Source organism: Sinocyclocheilus grahami, unplaced genomic scaffold (genome assembly GCF_001515645.1).
Source record: "Sinocyclocheilus grahami isolate Dianchi unplaced genomic scaffold, SAMN03320097.WGS_v1.1 scaffold37.1, whole genome shotgun sequence".
Taxonomy (NCBI): Eukaryota; Metazoa; Chordata; class Actinopteri; order Cypriniformes; family Cyprinidae; genus Sinocyclocheilus; species Sinocyclocheilus grahami.
In genome coordinates this window covers 4524400-4546863 of record NW_015505216.1, presented here as the reverse complement: position 1 = coordinate 4546863, position 22464 = coordinate 4524400, and the positions used below count along the sequence as shown (strand labels likewise).

The 22464-nt window shown below is 36.7% G+C and overlaps 1 protein-coding gene across 1 annotated transcript in view; it reads right to left on the bottom strand.

Moving 5' to 3' along the window:
* The window catches only part of LOC107581738 (1-phosphatidylinositol 4,5-bisphosphate phosphodiesterase delta-3-A), a 30371-nt gene extending 7972 nt beyond the window's left edge, over nt 1-22399 (bottom strand). Inside the window, exons 1-8 of the mRNA XM_016267388.1 lie at nt 22133-22399; nt 14686-14853; nt 6906-7134; nt 5864-5993; nt 5523-5748; nt 3759-3960; nt 1622-1766; nt 1354-1506 (exon numbers count right to left, since the gene is read on the bottom strand). Of these exons, the coding sequence (XP_016122874.1) occupies nt 1354-1506; nt 1622-1766; nt 3759-3960; nt 5523-5748; nt 5864-5993; nt 6906-7134; nt 14686-14853; nt 22133-22220 (1341 nt within the window). The 5' untranslated portion in view covers nt 22221-22399. The remainder of the gene's footprint in view (nt 1-1353; nt 1507-1621; nt 1767-3758; nt 3961-5522; nt 5749-5863; nt 5994-6905; nt 7135-14685; nt 14854-22132) is intronic.
* Nucleotides 22400-22464: the final 65 nt, after the last annotated feature.

Below are 22464 nucleotides of genomic sequence, written 5' to 3'. Positions count from 1 at the left end.
TTTAGCGTACTGAAAATAAACGTTTTTTTTGTTTTTTTGTTTGTTTCTTTTTTTAATCCAGTTACGCCTAAAAATCTCTTACAGTTTTTCTCAGTTGCTTTGGTGCATTTCTCAGATCAGAAATACAATTCTCAAAACTACTTGTTCAACCTCCACATCATCTAGTCACTTGTGCACATAAAAAAAAACAATTTCTCATTCTTTTGAACAAGTTGCGATTGCTTTGGTACATTCATGCAATTGATTATGTACATTTATCTGCGGTTTCCTACATTATCAGTTGCTAATGTCATGTTGCTCAAAATGTATTATATAGTTCTCTTTGCAATAGTCTTGCCCGCCAAAACATCCGGCCATTAGTTCATCGTATAAGTCATTAAATGAAAATGGTTCATCTAGTTGTCATAAACCGTCAAGCATATTTTCTACACATTTCTATTAGACTTTTTATAAATTTGCCATGAACTGTGCAGGTGAATCTTGACTTTCACTAATGAAGAGAATGTAGATCAATCAATGATAAGCCAGTTCTCTGAAATAGATCAAAGATGCATCTCATGAACCTTCAATTGGAAAGCATATATAGACAGAGGACAACATAAGAGTTACAAATTCTGACAATGGATGAACATCCAGGAAACCATCAGGGTCAACAGGACAGAGGAAGAAGAGGAGTAATGATGCATGCTGGAAAGGTACAGAGGCAAAACAGAGGAAGAGGCAGAAGAGGCCAAGGACAGAGGGGCAAATCAGATGAAATAAGGGCCACTATGTGGACCATGTTGTCACTCAAGGGCAAGGCCTTACAATGACTGAAGCGGGTCGAAGGGTGCAGTCAAATATTGGGAGATCGATTATATCCTCAATAATTCAAACGTTTCGAAATCAATATCCCACATACAGTAATGTGTAAATTTGTACTTTTGAAATGGATAAGAAGTGCAGCCTCCTGCATTTCACTACAGTAACTGCCATCCAAACTGTTGCCATAGTTTACATCAGGTAATACTAACAGAGAGCACTGTTATATTGACAACATGACTAAGCATTTTGACTGTCTTGTTTGTGAACAATGGCACAATGACTTTTCATTCTGATGGCACTGATATGTTCATTGACATAAATACTTACTTTTGAGAGATGAACTAAAGATTTTGAGCAAGTTACAGGCTTTTGAAGGTAATCCATTGTGTGGAGCTGTTTGTACGAATCGTTTTGAGAAATGCACATACTTCTTTGCAAATATTAAGGATGATTCGAGAAATGCAGCAAAGCGACTGAGAAAAACGGTAACATCTGGAAATTTGATAAATTGTTAAGTTAAGGAAGAGCATAACCGGAGCTGTGAGTGACCTCAGGTGAGGGTAGGTCTTTGAGGGGCAGGTCATTGAGTGGCTTTCTCAGGAGCTTCTTTCCCAGAATAGAGCGAAGATGCTGCGCCATGACCACCTGCTGCTCCACTGAGCAGTGATTCTCCAGGGACAAGATCAGAGGATACGGAGATGTCTATGGAGAGAGAGAGACATGGTTATTCAAGAGAATCAATTATTTAAATGTCAACTATCAAACATGCAAAAAAAAAGACTTTCATCATAGGCTGTTATGGTTCATGTGTCTGCACCTTGAAGGCGTACTGAGCGATGGTCTCAATGACTTCTTTAAAGAGCACTTTGGAGGTGAGCGTGTGTCCGTGGAAGATCATGGGCTCTCCTTTATCACCGTCCCAGCAGTCCAGCTCAACACAGCGACAGCCCTGATGCAGAGCTCTAAGCACAGACACAAAACCCACGAGTTTAACCACAAACAAAGAATATGAACAATAAATATCATCAGAGCATGTGAATTCGCATTGTGTGTTGTATCTCATAACACAGTGGCAATGTTTTGTGCAGCTGCCGCTGGTGATCAAATATTTCATGAGGTAAAGGCCTGGATGGAAAATTAGCCTTACAGATTTCCGCAGAATTGGATAACCTGTCATACATAAAGTTCTACATACTGTATTGCTGGTCCATTGTGTGTGCACTTAAACATATTAACGGCTCATAGCTCTACTTCACAAAATGTAATCCCATTCCACAGAATTCTGCAGTTGATAAGGATGTTTTTTCCTTATTTATAACCCTGTAAATTACCTTAATTGTTGGTTTACAAAAAATATATATAAAATATAATAAATAAAAATAAAATTGTTGGTTTATCCTAATGTAGTCAAGTTTATTTAAGCAACAATTATGCAATTAATATTTTCTACTTCAAGTTATTTTAGATGTTACCACATGAACACTTTTTTAGGTTTCCCTGAAAATATTTTCTTTACGTTGCAAAATAATGATAGGCCATTTTTTTTTTCATAGCTTAATGACTTTTTCATAAGTCCTGAAAAAAAGTGCTGCACTGTAGGATATCACGTAAATAGTTACATCACCATTCAGAGGTATGGGGACAGATTCAATTTAAACATTGCAGTGAAGAAATACAATAGATTTTCAAAGATATTCAAATAAATGATGTTCTATTGAACCTTGAACCTTCTATTTATCAAAGAATCCAAAAAAAGTATAATTGCTCTTACAAAAACATTAAGCAGCACAACTGTTTTCAACATTGTTAATTCTTGAGCAGCAAATCAGCATATTAGAATGATTTTTGAAAGATCCTGTGACACTGAAGACTGGAGTAATGACTATCACGGGACCCTTTAAATATATATATATATATATAGCTAATTTAAAACAATAAAATAGTTTGTTTAATTTTAAATAAATAAATCTGACATTTTATCAAATATATGCATATATAAATATTTAATTTAAATACATATTTATATAAATATTGAAATATACGTATATAGATATTAAACAAGCATATTTACAAAACTATTTTTAGAGACAAACTGTACGACATCTGTTGTTACTGATTTGTATCCTCTAAGAATGACTAATATTTCACAATATTATTATTTTTACTGTGTGTTTGGTGAAATAAATGCAGTCATACGGCTAGATTTACTAACAGCCTGTGCCAGCGCAAACCGTTTTTTGGTGTTAAAATAGTATTGTCAGAGTACTGTAAATAGTACTGTACTAAAGACGCGCAGTCAAGAATTGGCGCTGAAAAGGCGAGGACAGTTATTTTTGTGCCTGACTTAATGAATAAGCATTTGTAGGAGTTTCTCTTTCAGACGCAAAATTTATGGGAGGAGAGTATTAAAATGAATCATGCAATGCGATTTACTAACGTTTGCGCTCGTCAAATTACTGGTATTTGCACCATTATGTAACGCCCAAAAAAGCATGTCTTAAAGCAGGAGGTAATTTGCGCTGGTCATTATGGAAATGATCTGGCTGCATCTGTGTTCTTTAATGTGCTCCTTGTAAGTAAAACACACGCAGAATTTTCCCCTCCCATAGGCGCTTTTTTGGAATTGCGCTCTAACACTAATTTACCCTGTTTAGTAAACCTTGCCCATAACGAGCAAGAGAGACTTCTTTCAATAACATTTTAAAATCTTACCAAAAGTCAACTAAGGTCCGTTTAAAAGTGTTTCCTTTTACTGTGAACTTAGGGATAATTCTTTCTCCCAGTGCAATAGTGTTACAGAACACAAATAGTTCCTAAATAAGCTAAGGCGGTAATGCAGACACAAGTAATCACTGGGATTTTACCGAGCAAAGTATAAGTGTGTTTTGGTCTACTAGCAGTACCTCTGTGGTGCTGGAGGCAGATTATAAGGTGCAGTTGGGTGGGTGTTGTACCTGATATAAGGCTCGGCGCTGCTGGCGCTGGTCACCTGGTCTTTGGTGAGGTATGTATTATGAGAAGAAGAGATGTAGTAGTGCGCCAGCGTTCGGCTCATGTCCTGATACACGTGAGTGTGATCCGGGTTAAACACATCATTCTCTTTCGAGAGCATGTGCATGGTGAAACCATTCTGGGTCATGAACAGATTCTTCCGGGCTGAGGGTCATAAAGAAAATATATCGGTCAAAACCTTCAGTAGAGCTGGATAAGGACATGTTTAATACAGACTTTTTATCCTATTTTTGTATCACTAATGTATTACTCTCAGTTCTAGTAAGAGCAGAAAGGAACAACCAAGGCTTGTCAGTTATTTGACACAATAACCAGTGACACACTACTGAGCTATGCACTCACACTAGTTCGTGGAAGTGGACAGGTGTGGTTTTTCCAGTTTACTGTTGGACCTGCACTCCCGTTTTCAACAGGTTGGATATTTTACATCATTAGATCACACAATGACAAACTAAAACCAGTTTTGAGTTGGCCTTTGTGCCATTTTTACTGGCAGTATATAAACAGTAGAGTGCAGACAGGAAATGATGGGAGAACAGCAAGGGAAATGTGAGCTAGATCTGAACTGACACTGCCCACATGAGCGCCATGGGTCGACTGCTAGACAACAGCTCTGACAAATAGCTCCTTTTGTTGCAACTCTAACAGTTGTTGTTCTTTTCTCAAATTACAGTACAGGGCTCAAAAATAAGATTGTTCTTTTTTCTTGCACTGCTGATAGTTTCATCCCCATAAAAATGTAATGGCCAAAATAATTTTCAGCAGTGAAAATGTAGACTTTTATTTTGTTTTATTGTTTTTTATTTTTTGAAAGAAATAATTTTATTTTAGCAAGGTTACATTAAAACATCAAAAGTGACAGTAAAGACAGGAAGCATCGTGTGACTGAAGACTGAAGTAATGGCTGCTGAAAATTCAGCTTTGAAATCACATGAATAAATAACATTTTAAAATAGATTAAAAAAGAAAACAGTTATTTTAAATTGTAATAATATTTCACAATATTCCTGTTTTACTGCATTTTGGATCAAACAAATGCAGCCTGGATAAGCATTGGTGGAGACGTCTATCAAAACATTGGAAGAATTATTTGTATGTATTTAATAATACATAAGCAAGTATACATACGTATACCATATACATAAGAATATATTTCTGATTCAGTATTGTAAGAGAAATAAAAATAATGTTTAAGAAGAAAAAGTGGAATGCTAGTAAGTTGCATTCTGGGAAGTCTTGTTTATGCAAGTAAGAATATAAATATCGTGCATGTTGTTGTCTACTCCCCTGAATGTATACACTGAAGAACTAAAGTATAAAGTATATAAAGTTATATAAAGTTTCCACAACAGCACAAACTTTTAAAGAGTTTATATATATATATCCAAAAATACATTGTATTGGTCAAAATTATAGATTTTTCTTTTATGCCAAAAATCATTAGGATATTAAGTAAAGATCATGTTCCATGAAGATATTTCCTACCGTAAATATATAAAAACATAATTTTTGATAAGTAATATGCATTGCTAAGGACTTAAGTTGACACTTAAGTTGTTTTTGGTTTTGTGGTCCAGGGTCACACACACACACACACACACACACACATATATATATATATATATATGTGTGTGTGTGTGTGTGTGTGTGTGTGTGTGTGTACATATATATCTCCATGTTAATGTATGCTGCTGATGGCTGTGTACCCCAGTCATTGAGCTCATAGGTGTGGATGAGAGTCTTTGCATGGGCCAGTGATGCATCTTCGCCCTGATCCCCGAGAAAATCCCTCAGCTCCAAGGTGGTGAGCACACACCCGTTACCGGAATAATGCCTGAACACTGCGTCCAGCTCCGGCCTGCGCATCAGCTCACGGCAGAACTCCTCTATCTCCACGTGATCCAGCCGGCCATCACACGAGCGATCACACTTCTACAGACAAGGGGAGGAATAAAAGAGAGAGAGATTGCTCGAGGCTTCATTAAATTAAATGCTTTTAGTTTATATGACAGCTGTTGCCACTTGCACATTGATCTCTCACACGAACCTTAAAGAGTGTGCGTGCATACTGTTCGTTCAGGTCAATGTTGATCAGCTGTAGCAGATGTTTCACCTCCTCGTAGCTCATCTTCCCATCCTGGTTCTGATCCGCACGTCTCAGATAGCCTCGAATCCAAGTGTGCACAGTTAGGGAAAACTAGACAAACCAATAATATGCATACACAACATGCTGCCAGCCATATAATATGAAACAATAAACAATCTCTCTGCCATTATTATAATTCAAAATATAACATAATACAGTCTTTGCATGCAAAAAGTATTCTCGTAGCTACATACAATTATGGCTGAACCACTGATGTCACATGGACTATTTTAACAATGTCCTTACTACCTTTCTGGGCCTTGAGCATGTCAGTTGCATTGCTGTCTATGGAGGGTCAGAAAGCTCTCGGATTTCATCAAAAATATCTTAGTTTGTGTTCTGAAGATGAACGAAGGTCTTATGGGTTTGGAACAACATGAGGGTGAGTAATTAATGACAGAATTTTCATTTTTGGGTGAACTACTGTATTTCTTTAAGCTGAGATCAAATAAAAACTAACACATTTTAACATTCAATTAAAATTAGAAGCTGCATGTAGTTGAAAATTAACATAACACACAAAACAAAAAATATTAGAAATATGAGTACAACAAATGGGTTACAGGTTAAAAAAGAAAATACAATAGAGTGAAAACCACATTAGAGGAAAGAGAAACAGGACTAAATGTATTTTTGAACAAGGAGAGATAGCATGATACGTTCCATGGTTCACGTGTGCGGTGGAGTGGCGTTTAGATATCTGTTCTAGATCTGCTCTATATTTAGTCAGCTCTCTCACGGAGTAATGCTGTGCAGTAATGGAGATTGTGTTTACATGTGCATTTATTGGCATATGCTGGCCAAGGAAGTGAAACCTAAGCCTTCTGTTTAAATCCTATAATTAAATGTGTATTAAATGCTGTAAATGTGCAGTGGTTGTGTGTCCATTTGCAGTTAGGAAATTACTAGCATTTTCGCTCTGCAGGTATGGCTTTAAGGATATTGGTCCAGCTTTTCTTTCTGGCTCATGTTGGAAACACGGTCTTTGAGTGTGCGGAGGCCTCGAACCCAGTGCTCTGCTTCGTCCTGTGTAGAGCAGCACAGATCCAGGCTTTTCCTTCCTCCGCGGAAGACCACAGTGAAGCAGTGGGTCTCTGGAACCAGACCTGCCATTCGTCGCAGACACTCCGACTGACAGCCCTCCCGCACACACTCCACCTCCGTCACACAGACTGACAGAAAGAACCCACACACACAAACATCATCACCACTAATAATAATTTACATAATCTGTTACTTAAAGGTGAATTGTGTAATCTATGCACAAATAGTGGCACCAAATAGAACTGCAAAAAAGAAATAGTTTTAAACACCAGTCTGGCCACTCAAACAAACAAAATTTCAACATGAAACTTCTGCTTTAAACAAACCCTAATATTAAAGTGTTTCCATTATATAGGTCAACTTATGAGTAAATGTCCAACATCTGGCAACCTCTGAAACTATCAACCTGTATTAAACGATACAAAACTAAGACACACAAAAAAGAAAACATTAAAAGAAAATAAGCTAAAAACTGAAAAAAATGTGTACACAAAAACAAATTAAAAGACATCAAAAGATTTAAATCAATCTAAACTAACTGAATGAACACAAAAATAAAACACTAAAAATAAAACCTAAAATAAAATAAAAACTAAATTAAAAGCAACTTAAAACACTAAATTAAACTAGCAGAATAAAAGTAATATTGTAATACTAAAAGTAAATATATTAATCTAAACAAAATTAAACAAAAATAAATAAACTTAGCTGTATCACTCCAAAGAACACTTCAAAGGATTTAAACTAAGCTAAGATAAACTACTTGAATAAACAAAAACAATATACATGTATCTGAACAAAATTAAAAAATAAAACAAAACTAAAAGCAAGTCTTAGCTGTGTCATTTAAAATAAGACTTCAAAACAATTAAACTATGTGCTGTGTGTACATTAATGAGGAAAAAAAATGAACTTAAATGATTTTAGCAAATGGCTGCAATATAACAAAGAGTGAAAAATTTAAGGGGGTCTGAATACTTTCCGTACCCACTGTATATGTATCTGAACAAAATTAAAAATAAAACAAAACTAAAAGCAAGTCTTAGCTGTGTCATTTAAAATAAGACTTCAAAACAATTAAACTAAACTAAACAATAATTTAAACAAAATGAAAATGAACCAAACTAAATGCTTTAAATTCTGATGATTAACACGTAAATGAATGATAAACAAGCATCAAGGACACTTACAGGAAAAAAAGTAAGAAGGAGGTCAAATGTGTTATCACAGTGTGTGACGACGGACATGTGTGTGAGGATTAATTTGGCTCTTGTAAAATATGACCTGTACAACACAGTGCCAAAAATGTTCACAATGTACTCCTAAAACACACACACACGCACACCCATATGAACCCACCTGATAGCCAAGCAGAGGCTTTGGACAGGCAATCATTTTACCAATTACGAAATGCTATTGCTAATACAGTGACAATTAAATATAATATAGCTCTGTGTATTACATGGACTTTCCTTCTTCTCCATCATTTTACAGTAAGCGTACACTTCAAGTCAGCTATAATGAGGAATTGTAGACAGTAGTTGCAACAATAACGTCTTTGACCTGTGGAAACTCCTACGCTGCAAATAAACAAAGAGACATGCAGAGACACAAACACATGCTCTTTTAAATGGCAAAGACTCTCTGCCCACTTCCAAACACTGACAAACATGCATTCATAATTCTTGTGTATATGGAGAAGAAGAGTGTTAATTTTAACAGCGCACATGTGCAGTGAATGGGCATTTATTACGCCACTGGCATTCCTCACTAATGCCCACTGCATAGATACACAGGAGCATGAACTCTCCAGAGATCCAGCCCTGCATGAGGAGCTCTTGCCTACCAGCACAAAGACACCTGCACAGACTCATCTCCTAAGCAGACCGGCATCATTTAGTGCAGGCTATTTGACACTTATGCCATAACCATGTGTCTTCTATCTTTATCTACATTAATAAATAGCCAACATAACAAAGGGATGAAGTGGTGCATGATGCAACGTCACACGCACAAACACTTATTTCACATAATGCAAACACACGCACAGTCATGTATTATTTGGACTATGTTTATTCCCTCAAGTGTGTGGCAGTCTGTGAGCTGTGAGGGGCATGCTGGGATTGGACAGGAGCAGCTGAGCCTGCATTCCTGAAGCCAGTGTGACACAACACAAGACTGAGGCTGTCTCATCTACTGCAGCTCTCTGAGTCGAGCAGTACAAACAAAAGTGTTTGGTGTTTGGTCATGCTACTCTACCATTCAATAGTTTGGGGTTAAGACTGTCAATGTTTTTGAAAAAAGTCTCTTATACTCACCTATAAATACTTTTTATTTTGAATAATGATTTGCTACCATGTGAACACACGTACTAATAAATGTATATGACTTTCAAATCACTTATCTAACAATATTCCCCCAAATATTGTCCCAGCTAGTCTAACAGAGACTGTACCGAACAAACAATGTTTGCCAAGCCAAGAGTGAAGCAATTACAGCAATACTGTATACTGTTCAATTTTACTGTTGTTTCCAAATATGCTTTCAAATGAACAGAACAAAAGTAAGGTTTCAAGTGGAACACTCACTGATATTTTAGTCGAGAACCTGTATAAACTGAACTTCATATGCTTCACATGATCTTTGTCACTACTCTCTACATGTTGATGTCTGGCATATCAAAGAACTTGCATAAATTCCTATGTTTAAACTCTTGCTTCACTAAAGGTGATGATTGACAGGTGAGTAGGCGGTCTTTTGATGTTGTCTAGGGTGCATCAAGATTTATGTATACACTACAAAAGCTGCATTTTGGAGAGAGTCAAATAAACAACAAAGCACCAATGTGTTCCAATTACAACGAAAACACGAATTATTACCTAATGATATTACATAATCAACATCTTACATAGAAAAATCACAAAAGTGATTACTAGCACTACCGTGTGATTATTAATCATACTGAGACATATGATTAGTTATAAGTTCACTTTAGTCCTCTGGGTCTCATCAGAGGTCATCAGAATGACCCATAAATCCTCCCTAAGAGCAGGGATTATTCATAAACACGTGACCTGGGCTGTACAGCTGCATGTGTATATTGAAACTTTGCATGTTTCAAAATCCAGAAACATATGACTACAATAGATAAATAGTTGTTCACAGAAACATGCATCAATTCACATGTCTATATTATTATACAAAGGACACAGTTGTTGTTCACAGTCCATTTGTAAGAATGAGTCTGACTTGGGAGTGATTTTAGGATTTAAGTCTTAAGATTTTTAAACTCCTTGTCTTGTGGGCCAAACTTTTTCTGCTTTAAGAGCAAGCGGTCACAAGTTTGAATTTTGCTAAACTGACTTTTTTTAATCAAATAATTTGTTGCATTTCAAGTTGAGTAGCCTCAGATATCTCTATGCAGATAATGTTATGCAGCAAATGTGAAGAGAGATCACATAATCACAGATTTTTGAGGGTGATGACAGCGCCAGTGGTCTAATAAGAGAAACAACGTTCCCATGCTCCAGTGAAGCGCCATGAATGGGATTATAGCAGGAAGTCTGATTCTCTTCACTCTCACAACGGATTATCAATCCATCTGAAGAGCATAAGTGAGATTAAAAACAGATTAACAATCATCAGAACAGCTAGAGATTAGAGATGATAGAGCAGCTCATTTCCCATGATGTCTCTTGTCACAGATGAATCTGTGGTATGTTTCCATTATGCTAGGAGCAAAGGTTGAATTTGTGTGATTAAAAGAAGATCATCAATCACCTGAAAACAAGTAACAGATTGAGACAATTAACACCTCTATTCAAAGTAAGCACCAAATCTGCTGGGCTGAAATCATTTAAAGCGAGTTTCAGACAGTTCAGGATCATAATCATGGTTTTTAATGGAAATATTTCTAGTTTAATTTCCTGGCTTTGTTTGATGTTGTGAAACAAGCCAAACAAAGTAGGAAATTAAACTGGAGGGAAGTTGAGGGTCTGAGCTTGTAGTCTATATAGGCAAACACACAACCAGACATGTATTAATGAGTTCAGACATATGCACACAAAACTTTATGGGTTTTCTGTTTGCTGTTGCATAGATTGGAAAGTCCCGTCCCTCAACAAAAACCTGCTGAGCAATATATCACAGATGGTCAAAGGTGAGTGGTTTACAATGGGGAAAAAAGCATGATACTGGATCCCCATCATACTGTTCTAGGACTAAAATAATTATTGTATTATTATATAAAATAATAATTATTATATACAATCTAAATGGAAAAAAATACTGACCCTTTTAGTCTATCCAATGATAAACTAAAATGGTTAAAATGCAGTCTACCAAAAATATAAGGCCCATACATAATATATTGTGATGGCACCTGTAATGAATCATCATTGCATAACCTTTCTGCATCATAAGTAGTGCTCTATTTAGACATTTCGATAACATCAATTGAAAATCTTTCCCTTGTTTGCCCTGTGATTAATTGGGTCACTGCTACAGTTCATTACACTAAGCCAAATCCATCCGTCCTGTTAAATTCAGTGGCATTCATTTACTAAAAACAGAACATCATAAGATTTAATGCCTGCTGGGTCCTTTGGGATGAGGTTAACAATAGGCATTCAAAAAGAAAGCATAGCAAACATTAATAACGTCTTGTTTGGACTCCGAGCCAATTATGAGGTCAGAGTAGGTGAAGAAAGAAGAAACAGGCTGTGATTGTTTTCTGAACATTATTTTTCCTCTAGGGTGTGACAGTATGATTCCTTGACCTGATTAGTTGTAAAAAAAAAAAATGTTTCCATACTGCTACTGAGTCCAGTATCATATCCTTTTATTCACATGTTAAGTTCTGGCATCATGGCACCTTCCTCACAGTAATGGTGTCACTGGCACCCATGAAAATATAAAGTCATTTTAAATCATCTACTGTATTGTGAGGAAAAAAAACAAATACACAAGTTTGGAGTCCGTAAAAATTTTAAATGTTTTTTAAATAAGTCTCTTATGCTCACCATGGCTGATCAAAATGACAGTAAAAACAGTAATATTTGTTGAAATCCAAGAACTCCATACCCTCCATAGACAGCAACGCAACAATCATGTTCAAGGCCCATAAGGTAGTAAGGACATCATTAAAACAGTCCATGTGACATCAGTGGTTCAACCTTAATTATATGCAGCTACGAGAATAATATTTGTGTGCAAAGAAAACAAAAACAATGATACAAGAGTACCATGACTCATGCACGTGGTGCTGCTGACGTAGAGGAACGCACACGTACTGTTGTCGTGAATGTCTGTCAAATTCTGACACAGAAGAGAAAAAAGTGTTGAATAAAGTCGTTATTTTTGTTTTCTTTGTGCACAAAAAATATTCTTGTAGCTTCATAAAATTTCAGTTGAACCTATAAGATTTAATGCCTGCTGGGTCCTTTGGGATGAGGTTAACAATAGGCATTCAAAAAGAAAGCATAGCAAACATTAATAACGTCTTGTTTGGACTCCGAGCCAATTATGAGGTCAGAGTAGGTGAAGAAAGAAGAAACAGGCTGTGATTGTTTTCTGAACATTATTTTTCCTCTAGGGTGTGACAGTATGATTCCTTGACCTGATTAGTTGTAAAAAAAAAAAATGTTTCCATACTGCTACTGAGTCCAGTATCATATCCTTTTATTCACATGTTAAGTTCTGGCATCATGGCACCTTCCTCACAGTAATGGTGTCACTGGCACCCATGAAAATATAAAGTCATTTTAAATCATCTACTGTATTGTGAGGAAAAAAAACAAATACACAAGTTTGGAGTCCGTAAAAATTTTAAATGTTTTTTAAATAAGTCTCTTATGCTCACCATGGCTGATCAAAATGACAGTAAAAACAGTAATATTTGTTGAAATCCAAGAACTCCATACCCTCCATAGACAGCAACGCAACAATCATGTTCAAGGCCCATAAGGTAGTAAGGACATCATTAAAACAGTCCATGTGACATCAGTGGTTCAACCTTAATTATATGCAGCTACGAGAATAATATTTGTGTGCAAAGAAAACAAAAACAATGATACAAGAGTACCATGACTCATGCACGTGGTGCTGCTGACGTAGAGGAACGCACACGTACTGTTGTCGTGAATGTCTGTCAAATTCTGACACAGAAGAGAAAAAAGTGTTGAATAAAGTCGTTATTTTTGTTTTCTTTGTGCACAAAAAATATTCTTGTAGCTTCATAAAATTTCAGTTGAACCTCTGATGTCACATGGACTGTTTTAATGATGTCCTTCCTACCTTTCTGTGCCTTGAACATGTCAGTTGTGTTGCTGTCTATGCAGGGTCAGAAAGCTCTCGGATTTCATCTCATCTGTGTTCTGAAGATGAACGAAGGTCTTACGGGTTTGGAACGACATGAGGGTGAGTAATTAATGACAGAATTTTCATTTTTGGGTGAACAAATTCCTTAAAGGGGTCATTTGATGCGATTTCAATTTTTCCTTTCTCTTTGAAGTGTTACAAGCTCTTGGTGCATAAAGAAGATCTGTAAAGTTGCAAAGACTAAAGTCTCAAATCCAAAGAGATATTCTTTATAAGTTAAGACTTGTCCACGCCTTCCTAAAACGGCTTGTTCTAACACGCCCCCACATGTTTACATCAATGTGTGTGAAGATTTGCATAACACCGCCCAAATGTTCACGCAAAGAAAGAAGGTCTAACTTTTATTCTCGCTGTAGTATTGTTGTTGCTGCCGCCGCCATGTTGTGGAGATTCTGTGTGTTTCGTTGTGAAAGCGAAACTACTTTGTTTGGTCTTCCAAAAGAGGACGATATCCTCTTCGTCATGCCTAGAGCTGATCCGTGCTGGTTGCTGAGGAAATACATCAACTTCGCGCTGTGGATCGCCGGATCGGCTTTCACCGTGGATGAAGCGGAGTCCAGCCTGGGGTCATCACATGTGGTGTGCGAATCCGCCGACGAACCCTTCGTCGAATCCGCTGGGCGCCTCTCACTCAAGCCGCTGTGTGTTTCATTGTGAAAGCGAAACTACTTTGTTTGGCCTTCCAAAAGATTACATAATGTTTCTATAAAGTGGGGCAGTTCCAACTTTGCAAGGACAGTCTGGCGCTTCTGACTCACAGCCTGTAAGTATGTTTTTTATAATTAAAGAATTTGCCACTGATGATTCAAACGTGAGTTTTGAGCAGTGTAGAGTAGTGCTTGTTGTTTGTCATTTCTCCAATCACAAATGCAGACATGGTTTTATGTTTAAACACATTGCATTACACCAAATACACAAAATAATGTTGTTTTTAGCAACATCATATGACCCCTTTAACAATCAATACGACCACCCTCTCTGTCAGCACTCTTGTGAGATTAAATTCATTAGACGAAACCTTGTGAAGAATGCCATCTTTACTGAATTTTATCCCAACACCAAACTGCATTTTTTTATTCAGTGTGATTCATATGAAACAGAAAATGACCCATTGTAGAGATGTAGGGAAGTAAACTCAAAATGTAAAAGATAAAAAGCCCTCAGGAGCTCAGCTGAGAGCACTTACTAAACCGACCCTTGCTCATCTTGCCGCATAATTTCTGAACTCACAAATGCTGTGCTGAAAGCTGAATTTTGATATTTGTTTTTGGATGTAGTTCAGTCACAGATGATTTACTCACAGGTCTGCTGGCTTTTGCCTTTGCGGGAGGCTTTGCTGGACTCACACCACACCGTCACACAGTCCTCCAGAAGCTTCAGGCTCCTGTCTTTCCGCCAACGCTGAGATCGAACCTTCATCATCTTTGACCCCTGCAGCATCAGCTGCACATCTTCATCGTCCAGCACACCTATGACACACACATACATAATTTTAAAATATGAGCACCTCCTGTTCTTTCTAAATGTTTTCCAGTCTGTCCAACACACCTGCTGCTGCAAATCTGAAGTGTCAAGTCTCTAAGAGGTACACATACTATAATTCACTCATAATGTGCCGTCCCAAGGTTGTACTCATATTCACAAAGTTATATATGCCAGAGACTAACACTTCCTGGCACTGAGTCATACACCGTTTTAATATTTCATCCAAAACATGGACCAAAATCAACTCATTACTCAGGCATCTTCCAAAATAAATATATATGTGCACACTCTCACATACTCGAGACGTGAGAGCACTAAGAGGTCAGAAGTCATCCCACAGTGATGTAAGACACCAATATCTGTGTGTAAACGTCAGCAGCAATGACTGCACGTATAACAGGACACCGAATGACAATAATAGGAAAATAATTTCTTCTATGTTTTCATTTTTAATCATCAACATATGTTTGTTTCCCCAATTAAAGTGGCTTGCTCTCCTTCACAGGCTTGTGCAAGCTTGGAAAAAGACTATTCACTGAGAGCAAAGATTGCAAAATTGCCAATAGCGCACACTGAGCTCTTTATAGACTTTTCAAAGCAAAGTAAAGCCTGGCTGTGCAGCACGGTGCTGTGTTACAATAGGCTGAGGTGGAAAAAAAACAGGAGAGCAGGGAAGAATTAATTAACTGTGCTTGTTGAAAGCGTTGCTTTCTTACAAACACTATTTTGTTTTAGCGCAAATTCATGCAAATCAGGTAAAATCTTGCTAACTTCAGTTACCAACCTAACAGCTTATCCTGCTAACTTAGTATAGTGTAAAGTGGTTAAGAAAAGCTCCTTTGATTAGCTTGAACAAGATATGGATTACTACCATCATAACCAATAGAAAATGCACACAAATATATGCTAACAGTCAAACGTTTTCTATATATTTGGAATAACAGTATGTTTTTTTTTGTTTTCTTTTGCTCACTAAGGCTGCATTTATTTAATCAAAAATATTAAAATTGTAATATGTGAAATGTTACAACAATTTATAATGACTATTTAAAATAAGCAAACATTTTAAAATGCAATTTATTTATGATTAAATAATTAATAATTTGCTGCTCATAAAACAATGTTGAAAACAGTTGTGCTGCTTAATATTTTTTTGTGGAACTTTCTTTCAGCATTCTTTGATGGATAGAAAGTTCTAAATCAAAAAGCAAAAAATAAGTTTTGCATTGAAATACCGTGGGCAAATGTGGTTTAACCATTTAGTGAATTCACCCCGATTCTCTGCCAGAGCTTTAATTGGACTTTAAAAAGACTTGAAAAAAGATAGAGGTCATGCTCACAGTGAAATAGCTGCTCTGCATTCTTTCACAGCATGGAGATTTGCTCTAGTCAGCACTACCTCAAAATCTCTTCTCTTCATCAGCTCTCTGAAATATGATAAAACACTGCTTTCTTTATATTCATTTATTTTTAATACTCTTCATGTGACTTCAGAGTAAAATAACTACATTACAGAGAAAAAGTGACGTGACAATAATGGGCCTAGACATAAATAATACAAAAAAAGTTGGCAATCAACAAGAGAGAAATGACTAAGAGAGAGGCAATGCAAACTCCCTCAACTCTTCCTGCTGAAAAGCCAAGAGTGTTTGCAGCAAAGAGACCCTCACCACAGCAACCAGAATGTAAAGACCCTGACAAAGTGTCTCTGACAAGCGTGTGTGTATAAGTGAAAGACATTTGGTATTTTGCCAGAGTACAGAGACAAAGCTACTGGAAACATGGCAATGAAATGCTACCACAAACTAAACTAAACTAAACTAAATCATGTATAATGAAGAAGGCTCAGAGAAATATATGATTTGAGGTAAAAAGAAGCACTCAGTATTTTTCCTTCATTCTCAAAAGTACAAATGAATGGTACTTTTGACAAATATGCCCACCCACATAAGAAGACTCCAATGCAAGTCTTCAGGAATGCTGTTATTGTTAAAGCATTCCTGTGTTCAAAATTTGCCAAATGTATATAATGAGCGAGTACATCATGAATTCATTTTCCGTTTTTGTCTTATTCCGAATCACTACGGTACACTTATAATAAGTACTTATATTTGGACTATTGTAGCCTGGTCGGGTCGTCACCGCTGCGGAGGAACACATACCTGCGTGAATCGCCATAGACATAAACTTAGAGAAGTAGCTCCGGTTGGAATGTTCTTCCGCGGGATGTGTGCAGTTCTGTTTATTAAAAGTTACATAGTGCTGCATTAATTAAAACTATTAAAAATGTTAATTCACTTAAGCTCAAATAAAATAAAATATAAATATTAGATGAAAAACTTAAACTGAGACAAAATAAGACAAAATATTTGACAAAATATTTGACAAGGAGTGGGCTGCCTCATGGGGGCCGTCATGTGGAAATCACATGACCAGCTGAATTTCACTCACCAAGTTCGCAACAAGCAAAACATTCATGAGTGCTCCTCTAAGGCAGTGTTTCCCAACCTTTTTTTAGTCGCGGCACCCTTTGGAAGTTTTAACAAACTTGTGGCACCCTACAAAATTAATTTTGTCACAATATTTGAATTTCTAACTTCGATATGATCATTTGAAAAGTGTAGATATTTGGTGCAACAGGGAAGAACTGCAGAATATAATGTCATACAGATATTTTTAATATTATTAAAGAATTTTGTCCATCGATGGTGGCAATCAGTAGGCTATTTTCTAATGAAGAGACCAATTTATATGACAGATTTTAATGTAGGCTTTTATACACATGTAAACATTATTTAATTACCATTATAACTAGCTATCTCACACATTTTTGCTCATTCAGTGTTTTTTTAATTTTACAGTGGGGTAATTTTGTTGCAGTAGCACGAGATATAAAAAATAACGACAGGCCTTCGAATTAAATAAATTGCTTTTTAATTTTTCAGGTAGGTCTAACAGTAGGGTTAAGATATTAAATTTTTTATTTTTTTTTATTTTATTTTTTACCAATTATGCAAATAATGTTTAGTCTTAGAAAGCTATTATTATCAGAACACGTGAGCATAACATAGCGGTTAGCAGATCAATGAATGAGAGGGCAGCCTTACCAGAGTTGCCCATATACCAACACCATTACAGCACAGGAGGGCTATTGCAGACAGAAATAATACTGTACTACATCGATGTTTCCTGTCAGCTACATTTTTGAGTGGACTTTGCTGTTCCGATTCACATGAACGGTATATGAGTGGAGCGACTGAGCGGAGCACACACACGCATAGAGCGGGATAACACGCAGAGCGTCACACCACGTGAAAGTGAACCCTGAGCGGTGAACTCATTTTCGGCAGCCGGAATTTCAGTGCATCTCTAATTATTGGCGACATCAGAAATGGATATTATATAATAGCTGCTTTTTTGAACATTTTAGCAATTTAAAAATATTAACCCCGGTTGGGAAACACTGCTCTAAGGGAACCTGAAATGACTGAAACCATGCAAGCTGAAAAAACGGCTCATGGCTGTGATGTCACAAACATGAAAGAGCCTCTGAAAGTTTCTTTCTTAAGAAATTGGCGCTTTTTGTTCTTTGATAATGTCACAAATATGGCTGGTATAAACTTTTAAGTGCTGCGCAAACTAAAAGATGTAACAGCAGCCCACAACACCTAACCGTAGTCACTTATTTCATATGCAAACAGGTTAGCCAGTCAGAGGTCACTTACTTTGAAATCATAATGATACAGTATTGAAAACAGGACATTTCATTTTACGGTAAAGTAAAAGGTAGAAAACTGGTCATGCAAAATGAAAATTACCACTTCGGGTCGTTTTCAGTTCAAGAAAGCTCAATTAACTTTAAGTACACTATTGCTCAAAAGTTTTGGGTCAGCAAGATTTTTTTTTTTTTAGGAAGTCATACTTTTAAACAGCAAGAATGCATTAAAGTTAAGTGACAGTAAAAAAATGTTTAATGCTTCAAAAGACTTCTATTTCAAATACAGTAAATGCTGTTCTATTGAACTGTATATTCATCAAAGAATGCCCCCCCCCAAAAAATCGATCACTGTTTGCGCAAAACCTGATTTTACCAAGTGCGACATGTTCCTGGATCAGCATTGACCCTGGAACAACATTGTGATTAACCAATCAGATTTGACAAACCAGTTTATAGAAGTTTAGGCTTCCAATCAGTGTTTGGTGCTTGTACATCAGTGTCATTCATCTATAATTTCCTCTGATTTTATGGATTACTCATGGTTATGGTTAGGTTTAGGTGTAGGGATATGATCAAGACTACATTTTTGGATTAAAATGTTGTTCCAGGGTCAACAAAATATGCTGACCTAGGAACACATCTAACTCAGCAAAATCAGGGCATGCCACTGCTTCTACAAGAATATTAAGCAGCACAACTGTTTTGAACATTGACAATGATAAGAAATGTTTCTTGAGCAGCAAATCAACATATTAGAATGATTTCTGAAGGACCATGTGACTGAAGACTGGAGTAATGATGCTGAAAATTCAGTTTTAACATCACAGGAATAAATTACAATTGAAAACATATTAAAACAGCTCTTTTCAACTGTTTTTACTGTATTTTTAGTCAAACATATGTAGCCTTGGTGAAAATCAAAAGCCTGAACAAAAAGTTTTGAACAGTAGCACAGACTTCAGTGAAAAAATAAGATGGTTTTTAAAACGTGTATTATATGATCCCTTAAATGTAATAGTTGGTGAACAGATGACTCATATTTTACAACATTTAGACTACTAGAGTTACCTACAGTTCACCTGAGGTGCATCTTGTCCATAGTGAGCATATCTATATTTAGAATAAATGTGGGCATGATTGCATCATGGATGACTTATTCTCTCTCATTACTTTATCATTTAGCAGAAGCACAAGAACAGCCAACCAACTAGAGCAAGCTGGGAGAAACGTAACTTAAATAAACCCATCACATTGGGTTAATAATGAGCAAATCTCATACCTCAAACCACTGAATAACTCTGTTCTCGCACAAAAACCTCTTGATTATTCCCACTGGAGGGCTTTATTTTGAAATACTGACATAGTAACATTAAATCACACCACTGAAGAGCACCAACTTGCACAGCCTCTTCATACAAGCCACTCAACATCATTTTACAAGAGCAATAAATATGAGCAATACACTTATAGCATATCTACCGACGCCAGCAGCCATGGCAGAGATAAACCAGCAGCACTGCGGTAGCCATGGAACAAGTCAATAAAAATTCAGCATAGGTTGCCATGGAAGATAATACAGATGAGCACAACATTAATTAGAGTTAATTAAACCAAAGCAGGGTTATCGCCCACTTGCAATAGTTTAAGCTAAACTCTTTCTCATGCAACTGCAGTCACAGTGCTGTAGTTATGGGAAGAAGCCAGGGAATGCAGACGGGTCCTCAGAGGATCTTGTACTCAATATAGCGACAACATTCAACTCATTCATGATCAAATGCAGAAGAAACCCAGCTAAAACAGGCAGAGGTGGGATAGCTAAACATCTAAAGAAAGACCTGCCGAGGTCAATAAAAGCGATATAACTATGCTCTAGTTACTTTTCTTGGAAATCAGCCATTGTTCTTGAAGAATGCTGTATATTATTTGTTGCGTAATTTGCTACAATACAGGCATAATGACATAATAATCCATTTGATATATTTTCAAATATTTGTTTCTCTCCACCTTCTTACATGTGGTTCCTTTCAAAAGCCTGAAGCATAAACTAGCACAGTTATTTTGGTTTGGTTTGAGAACTAGGCTGATATTAACATGAAATGTGCTAGTTTCAGATATCAGCTTGCTGCATAATAAGATATCACATGTAGAATGGTTTTTACGTGGACAGCACAAGTAAGGGTCATACAGGTGCATCTCAATAAATTAGAATGTCGTGGAAAAGTTAATTTATTTCAGTAATTCAACTCAAATTGTGAAACTCGTGTATTAAATAAATTCAATGCACACAGACTGAAGTAGTTTAAGTCTTTGGTTCTTTTAATTGTGATGATTTTGGCTCACATTTAGCAAAAACCCACCAATTCACTATCTCAACAAATTAGAATACTTCATAAGACCAATAAAAAAACATTTTTAGTGAATTGTTGGCCAAAAATTTTTGAATTTTTGAAAACCAAATTAAAAGAACCAAAGACTTAAACTACTTCAGTCTGTGTGCATTGAATTTATTTAATACACGAGTTTCACAATTTGAGTTGAATTACTGAAATAAATGAACTTTTCCACGACATTCTAATTTATTGAGATGCACTTGTAGGTGTAGGTGGTGGTGATCTCAGCTGGAGTCACGCTGCTGAAGGGCAAAGATGAGAGGTAAACATGAGTGGGAAAATAATAATTGTGCGAGAACAGTCAGTGGTTATGAGTGTGGTTATGTGCGGGTTATGCTAATCACGGACAAATAATATGTCAGGCCATCCCAGACACACCAAAAAAAGCATAATACTGCATTACATACAATGTCACAGCATCCAGTCTTAGGGGGTTGTTCACACAGAACTTGTTCTTGTGCCCAAAACATCTAGGAAATGTTGCTGAAAAGGAACGCAGGGGTCTCTTGACACATTTTTTTAAACTTTAAAGAATACATTTTAAATTGACTTAACTTTATCTTGATCAAAGGATCACTGGAGGCAAAAAAATAAATAAATCACACAATTCTGCATCTAAATCACTTCCAAAACAACAACAACAACAACAGCAACTTCTCCCTGCTTTGTGTCAGCTCACATATCAAAAGTAGCCTAATACAAACAGTGAAATGTCACACTGCTGTCAAGCACTCTTGGAATGACCAACCAATCAAACCAGATCTAATTATAATTGTAAAAACATTACAAAGCCAGGTTCAAATGCGAAAATAATGTGCATTAGCGTATTCTTTTCCAAACGCAGGTCAGAAATGACACCTAAACAGTAAAGGGTTAATAAAACACAGAGAAACTCATGGGGTTATTATACTAGATATCTCAAAACAGCCATATGTCACGCAAAATGAGCATGTGTCAAAGAGTAAAGGTCTTTATTGATTTAGTGTGGAATGACTGAATCTGCTTTCACAAAATGAACTTCTAGGGTTGAAAACAAGTTAGCTGCTGAGATTTAAGTTTACTTTCTGTGAAAGTAAAGAAAGCATGCATACTTAAAGTAACTTTCTGGGTATATTAGACATTTTTGTCCTTATATGTAGCCTATTATGATCTCACCAAGCCTCCGAAGCGGATCGTGGGTTTTTGACTCGTGCGCTTTGGGTTCAGTCTGAACTGTCTCTGGTTTCTTCTTCCTTCCCAGCATGTTGACTGTCCCCTCGGCTCCAGGCAGAACTTCTTCGAACCGTCTTGAGGTAAATGTGAATAATCAATAGACACAAACTATCCAGAAGAACGCGTTTAAATGTCTGGGTCGGTGCAAGTGAATCGCGTCGCTGCTGCTGCCGCTGGGACGGCTGTCGTTATAACACTTGACGCGTCTAAAAACGCAGCGCGTAACTCGAGTCCGCCGAGGAGCGGCTGATGAACACACACTGCATGACACACTT